The following is a 7,561-nucleotide window of genomic DNA, read 5'->3' on the forward strand; positions in this document are numbered from 1 at the left end:
CTGACCTCTCTGCTCACACCAGTGTTCCATGATCGGTTGCTATGGTAGCAGGCAGAAGTCATGTTGGGGGTAGGAATCATTTGGAAAGGGTTGAAATTTGCAACCAATAGAAATGTGTGTTTCCATTTAAAAAAATGTGGGAAGCAATGTGATTTGAAGTTAACATGTATATGTGTGAAAAAAGAGAGGGAAATTTTGCCATTTAGTGGTTTTGGTGAGAGGAGTACAGCTCAGAGATTCTGGCTCTGATAATCTGCTGTGTGAGCGGCACATTGTTTTCTCAACTAACTACTTTTAAAGGTGAGTTATGAATTTGAGAGGGGATGTATGTGGTGTATTTTGTGATATAAATAATACAAATTTGTTTCTTCTTTTACAGTTGTGTTTTATATTTTATGTTTTGGAAGATATTTAACTGCATTGAACTTGTAAGATATTATGGAGTATGTCTTCACCATAAGTTAAGGTGTACTGGTATCACCCAGGAATACTGTTTTGTGCCTAGAATCACATCATGAGTCTGTGTGCACACAGGAATTGTTGTCAGAGATTTAATTTGTGTTGCTCTTGTTCTGTAAGACTTGCACTCGTAGGAAAGGGGCAGCTTGTTTTCTTGAACTGTGATGGTTAGCATTCAGCAGAAATCACTATCTCACAGATGAGAGGCAAATGCTAACACATTTGAAAGCAACAGGGTAGATTTTCCTTCCACTCCTGCAATGAGTGAGGTAGTTCCTACATGTTCATAAGCCCAATTAACCCTTACCAGAGGTGATCTTACATACATCTCTGCAGTCTTCATGCAGTTGTGCAAGCGTCCATGCAGATCTCTCTTGCACCTGACAATACACAGTCTCCAGAAACACACTCTTAGCACACAGCCAGCTGCTTCTCCTGCACTCCCATGCTTACTATTCAGCACTGTGTGGTATTTCAGATAGCAGTGTGTAACGCTAACACATTCAACATCACCAAGGCTCATTTCCTTTGCTCTAGTCTAATCACTCAGCCAGGTTCCACATGCTTATGGTCTCAAGTAGCTGTAAGGACATGTGCTCTTTTCTGCCTCTCTAAACTATAAGGAAAATGTGTCAGGCTGTTACAGTAATTATCACTTGCTCTACCACAGTAGTAAATGTGCTTTGAAATTGCCAATCAAATATCGTTTTCTGCCTAGAATCACACCATGAGTCTGTGTGCACACAGGAATTGTTGTCAGAGATTTAATTTGTGTTGCTCTTGTTCTGTAAGACTTGCGCTCGTAGGAAAGGGGCAGCTTGTTTTCTTGAACTGTGATGGTTAGCATTCAGCACAAATCACTATCTCACAGATGAGAGACAAATGCTAACACATTTGAAAACAACAGGGTAGATTTTCCTTCCACTCCTGCAATGGGTTTGGTAGTTCCTACATGTTCAAAACTCCAATTAACCCTTACCACAGGTGATCTTACATACATCTGTGCAGTCTTCATGCAGTTGTGCAAGCGTCCATGCAGATCTCTCTTGCACCTGACAATACACTGTCTCCAGAAACACACTCCTAGCACACAGCCAGCTGCTTCTCCTGCACTCCCATGCTTACTATTCAGCACTGTGTGGTATTTCAGATAGCAGTGTGTAACGCTAACACATTCAACATCACCAAGGCTCATTTCCTTTGCTCTAGTCTAATCACTCACCCAGGTTCCACATGCTCCTGGTCTCAAGTAGCTGTTAGGACATGTGCTCTTTTCTGCCTCTCTAAAGTATAAGGAAAATGTGTCAGGCTGTTACTGTAATTATCACTTGCTCTACCAAAGTAGTAAATGTGCTTTGAAATTGCCAATCAAATATCGTTTTCTGCCTAGAATCACACTATGAGTCTGTGTGCACACAGGAATTATTGTCAGTGATTTAAGTTGTGTTGCTCTTGTTCTGTAAGACTTGCACTCGTAGGAAAGGGGCAGCTTGTTTTCTTGAACTGTGATGGTTAGCATTCAGCACAAATCACTATCTCACAGATAAGAGGCAAATGGTAACACATTTGAAAACAACAGGGTAGATTTTCCTTCCACTCCTGCAATGGGTGAGGTAGTTCCTACATGTCAAAACTCTAAGTAACCCTTACCACAGGTGATCTTACATACATCTCTGCAGTCTTCATGCAGTTGTGCAAGCGTCCATGCAGATCTCTCTTGCACCTGACAATACACAGTCTCCAGAAACACACTCTTAGCACACAGGCAGCTGCTTCTCCTGCACTCCCATGCTTACTATTCAGCACTGTGTGGTATTTCAGATAGCAGTGTGTAACGCTAACACATTCAACATCACCAAGGCTCATTTCCTTTGCTCTAGTCTAATCACTCACCCAGGTTCCACATGCTCCTGGTCTCAAGTAGCTGTTAGGACATGTGCTCTTTTCTGCCTCTCTAAAGTATAAGGAAAATGTGTCAGGCTGTTACTGTAATTATCACTTGCTCTACCAAAGTAGTAAATGTGCTTTGAAATTGCCAATCAAATATCGTTTTCTGCCTAGAATCACACTATGAGTCTGTGTGCACACAGGAATTATTGTCAGTGATTTAAGTTGTGTTGCTCTTGTTCTGTAAGACTTGCACTCGTAGGAAAGGGGCAGCTTGTTTTCTTGAACTGTGATGGTTAGCATTCAGCACAAATCACTATCTCACAGATAAGAGGCAAATGGTAACACATTTGAAAACAACAGGGTAGATTTTCCTTCCACTCCTGCAATGGGTGAGGTAGTTCCTACATGTCAAAACTCTAAGTAACCCTTACCACAGGTGATCTTACATACATCTCTGCAGTCTTCATGCAGTTGTGCAAGCGTCCATGCAGATCTCTCTTGCACCTGACAATACACAGTCTCCAGAAACACACTCTTAGCACACAGGCAGCTGCTTCTCCTGCACTCCCATGCTTACTATTCAGCACTGTGTGGTATTTCAGATAGCAGTGTGTAACGCTAACACATTCAACATCACCAAGGCTCATTTCCTTTGCTCTAGTCTAATCACTCACCCAGGTTCCACATGCTCATGGTCTCAAGTAGCTGTTAGGACATGTGCTCTTTTCTGCCTCTCTAAACTATAAGGAAAATGTGTCAGGCTGTTACAGTAATTATGACTTGCTCTACCACAGTAGTAAATGTGCTTTGAAATTGCCAATCAAAAATATCGTTTTCTGCCTAGAATCACACCATGAGTCTGTCTGCACACAGGAATTGTTGTCAGAGATTTAATTAGTGTTGCTCTTGTTCTGTAAGACTTGCACTCGTAGGAAAGGGGCAGCTCATACAATAGGATTTGAAAAGCTCAAAAAAAATATATTAATATATTTGAATTACATAAAGGTATTTTTTTTTTTGTTTCCTTTAGGTATTGCTGAATAACACAGAAATAAATTAAACATGCCTATAAAATCAAGAAAGAGAAAAGAACAGCAAAAACATCTATATTTGAAGACAACTGGACAACAGAAATTAGTTGAAGAACCTCATGTTGGAAAAAAGAAAAAGTCTTCTGGTAAGCAGACTAAGGATTTTTTTTTAAATATCCTCAAACATAGAAAAAATTTAGAAAGTATATCCACTACAAATAGTGTTTCAAGAAGAAAACAACAAGACAATAGAAAGAAATAACTAAATGCTAATGTACAATCAGAAGCAAGAAAGAATGACTTAAAAATAAAAACAGAATTTCAAAACATTCGTAAAAAAATGTTTCAGAGAAGAGTGGTGTTCAATTTGCTAAAGGATGTGAAAAAATATAGGAAGAAAGCAATATTGTATAAGAAAAAGAAACATATTGAATCAATTGTTGCAAAGGCTTTGGAATTAAAAAGAAAACTATTCATTTTAATTTTGAACAGGATCCGTACATTAGATAAAATAGTCAATGTCATGAAGTCAAAAAGCAAAAGGAAAAGAGTAGTGAAAAAAATAACTTTTGTAATGTATTCTTATGTGAATGGAAGCATAGTTCAAGTACTGAACCATTTTTTAATGAAGAGAGTTATCTTCAAAGTAATAGTTTGCTGCATGCAGTTGACACCAGTGGTCGAAGATATGAAGTTAACCTCTTCTGTGCCCATGACGAGATAGTCTCGTCATGGAGCACGGTCGCGCTGTGCCCATGACGAGACTATCTCGTCATGAACCCCACCCACTAATGAAACGCCCGGCACAGGAGGGGGAAAGGGCGTGGCACAGAAGGGGTTAAAGATGGCTGTGTAATGGAAAAGGAGAAAATGGTTCCAAGAAATGAGGAAGAATTGTTAGCTGATGAGGTTATGGGGAAACGTCCCAAAGCCCCAGTGTACACTTGGAATTGTAGTAGTATTTGTACTGTACGACAAGAATCTATTGATAAATTACGTGACTTTCTAAGAGAATATAGTAAAAAAAAGTGTTAAACAGAAGATTAAGGTGCTTCAAAGACTAGATCCATGCAGAGTGAGAAAGAATACTGGTTTGCAAGGACATTCTCTGGCTTGTCTTTCTAGGAAAGCTTGTCAAAGTGTTTTTCACCATTTTAGGATGCTGGCAGTACATCATACTGAAATGAGAAAGTTTGTGAGAAGATTGTATTTTGCTAAAAGTCCAGCACTAAAGTTAAATGAGTTGAATAGTGCAGTGTTTTTAAACCTTTTTTGGGCAAAGGCACACTTGTTTCATGAAAAAAATCACGAGGCACACCACCATTAGAAAATATTAAAAAATTTAACTCTGTGCCTATATTGACTATATATAAAGTAATTCTCTTGAATAGGAATCAAATAAACACAAAGAAAGTATTTTATAATTACTTTATTATGAAATAGTAAGTAAACAGAAATATGAAAAATTATAAAATACTTATTGATCAGTGCGCAACCTGGGCCTGTTTGGCTGAACACAAAGCTGATATTCTGGCTGGAATAGAAGAAAGACACACACATAGCTCTTCGTCAACAGCTCTCAGTCTCTCTCTGTATTTAGTTTTTATAGCAATCATGCTTGAAAAGCTCATCTCACACAGATATGTAGTGGAAAATGGGAGCAATGTCAAAATAGCTTTGTTTGCCAGAAGGGGGAACTCCTTGGCAGTATACAACCAAAAACTGTCCAAAGGTAGATCAGCAAATCTTAGCTTGAAACCACGATTTTGTCTCAGTTCAGTTAGTTCCTCCTGCTCCTTTAAAGTCATGTCCTTTCCACCAACTGATGCTGAGCTATAAGGGTCCCTAACCCAGTCAAGGCATTCAGTGGAGACTGAAGAGAAATAAAAGGACAACTTCTCCTCGAGAGTTTTTAAATGTTTAACTATTATCTCACACAGTGCAGTAGTGTGAACACCTTGCCATTGCTTGGTGAGTGTGAACATTTCAAGATTGCCACTTTCCACGTGTTGATGCCAGAGTTGCACCTTTGAACGGAATCCATTTATTTTATCTGTACTTGTAAGCAGGTTTTCATTTCGGCCTTGCATTCGTGTGTTCAGTTCATTCAGAAGATGAAATATATCTGCCAGGTATGCCAGCCTTGCACACCACTCATCATTTGCAAGCAGCTTTGCGTAATCTGACCTCTCATTTGTCAGAAACACTTTAAGTTCCTCCCGCATCTCATACACACGAACCAAGACCTTGCCACGCGACAACCACTGGACCTCCGTATGAAACAGCAAGGTTTTATGCTTCGCTCCCATCTCCTCACACAAAGCTGCAAATATGCGACTTTTCAGGGGTCGTGACTTTACAAAGTTTACCATGCGCACAACATCATCCAACACATGAACTAGGTCTGCTGGTAAAGTCTTGGCTACGAGGGCCTCACGGTGTAAAAAACAATGCGTAAAAATCACATCTGGATTTCTTTCCTTCACTCTACTTACAAAGCCTTTGGTGCGCCCGACAATGGCTGCAGCTCCATCGGTGCAGACAATTGTGCAGTTTTCCCACTAAGTCCTCCTTGTTCAAGGTATTCTGATGTGACCCGAAAAATGTCTTCTCCTGTTGTTTTTTCTGGCAATGCCTTGCAAAAAAAGAAGTTTTCTCTAATTGCATCACCATCAACAAAACGCACATTGGCCAAGAGTTGAGCATGTCCACTGATATCAGTAGACTCGTCAAGTTGCAATGCAAATTTCTCACTGATACGGATCTTTTCCAAAACCACACTTTCGATGTCTGCAGACATGTCATTAATACGTCTGGAAATTGTGTTGTCTGAGAGAGGGACTTTGGCTATTTCCTTAGCTGCTTCAGGTCCGAGCATCTCCTCTACAATAGCTTTGCAGGCGGGATGTATTAATGTCTCTGCCACAGTGTGCGACTTTTTTGACTTGGCTATAAGTTCAGCAACTTGATAGCTAGCTTTAAGAGCTCTTTCATTTACCTTTGTGGTTTTTCTCAAGAAAGTTGCCTGTTTCTCCGTGTTTTCACGCAGGCAAACAAAATAGTCTGCATTCTTGTTTTGAAGCGAAGGGTGTTTCATTTGGAGATGGCGTTTAAGTTTGCTTGGGACCATAGCACTGTTAGCTAGCTTTTCACCACACACCACGCACAGTGGAGTTGGTTTGTTTGCATCTCCGGTGACAGTAAATCCAAATGAAATATAGCTTTCGCTATATTGCCTTGTGCCAGAGAATTTGCTTGAGCTAACCATCTTTGCTTTCTTTTGATCCCCACTCATACTTGGGCTCTCATCTGGCTCCAAATTTTGTTCAGAGTCCAGTTCTTTCCTTTTCAAAAACGTGTCCATCACTGCATTATCTCACTGTCACTCAGTACTAGGCATACACAAGGACGCTGCACCTGCAAGTTACCTATAAAAGAAATTTAAGATTTGTATCTATAAGGAGCAAATTGTGACTGGATGGTTTCTCAGAGAGCCCTTGATGCCAATTTTGAGGTTAGCAAGTGCTTTAACTACAAACGTTACGTCTGCCCAATTCATTAGTACTCATTGTGTATTAAAGACTGATAATGAACCACAGTACTAGTATAACGCTTGCTCGTCTAGTCTGGAGACAAAGGTTAGTGCTGCTACAACCCATGCGGAATTCTCCAAAGATAGTTAATTTCTGCAACAGATATTGGGTGACCATGTAAATTAAACAGACACTTTTGTAAATACATCTTGCCTCAAGCAGCGTGGTATTGTCACATGTGTATTAAATTGATGGAAGCCTGGCTGCATCACTCAAAACTGCTCTCTACCCACAGACTAGGTGCGCAATAGCTTTCCTTGATACATGCAAGCTTATGATCACACCATAAATCTATTCCACAGGAGTGAAAACCATGGACCACATCACAGAAGCACATCTGGAATTCACTCAAGGACATGTGCTGAACCCCTCATACTTCAGCTTTAAAAAAAGACCTTAAATCTCACCTTCTCAACAAATACTTTGGTCCATAATTACCTCCTCTGAATCTACTCTCTTCTTCCCCTTTACTGATGATCCTTTGTGTCCCCCCTAGCTCTCTCCTCTCCCCACATTACACATCCACCCTCTTACCTGCGACCTGCCCCCCTTTCTACCCTCTCCCCATGTCCTCTTTCCATTTCCCCC

The 7,561-nt window shown here is 40.2% G+C and overlaps 1 protein-coding gene across 1 annotated transcript; it reads right to left on the reverse strand.

The window, feature by feature from the left end:
• Positions 1-5,871: 5,871 nt before the first annotated feature.
• LOC146805362 (zinc finger BED domain-containing protein 5-like) lies at positions 5,872-6,744 on the reverse strand. The gene has a single exon (XM_085623793.1). It carries the CDS (start codon positions 6,742-6,744, stop codon positions 5,872-5,874), a length of 873 nt encoding a protein of 290 aa, XP_085479919.1.
• Between the last annotated feature and the right edge of the window lie 817 nt (positions 6,745-7,561).

This window comes from Triturus cristatus, chromosome 8, assembly GCF_964204655.1.
Source record: "Triturus cristatus chromosome 8, aTriCri1.1, whole genome shotgun sequence".
Lineage (NCBI taxonomy): Eukaryota > Metazoa > Chordata > Amphibia > Caudata > Salamandridae > Triturus > Triturus cristatus.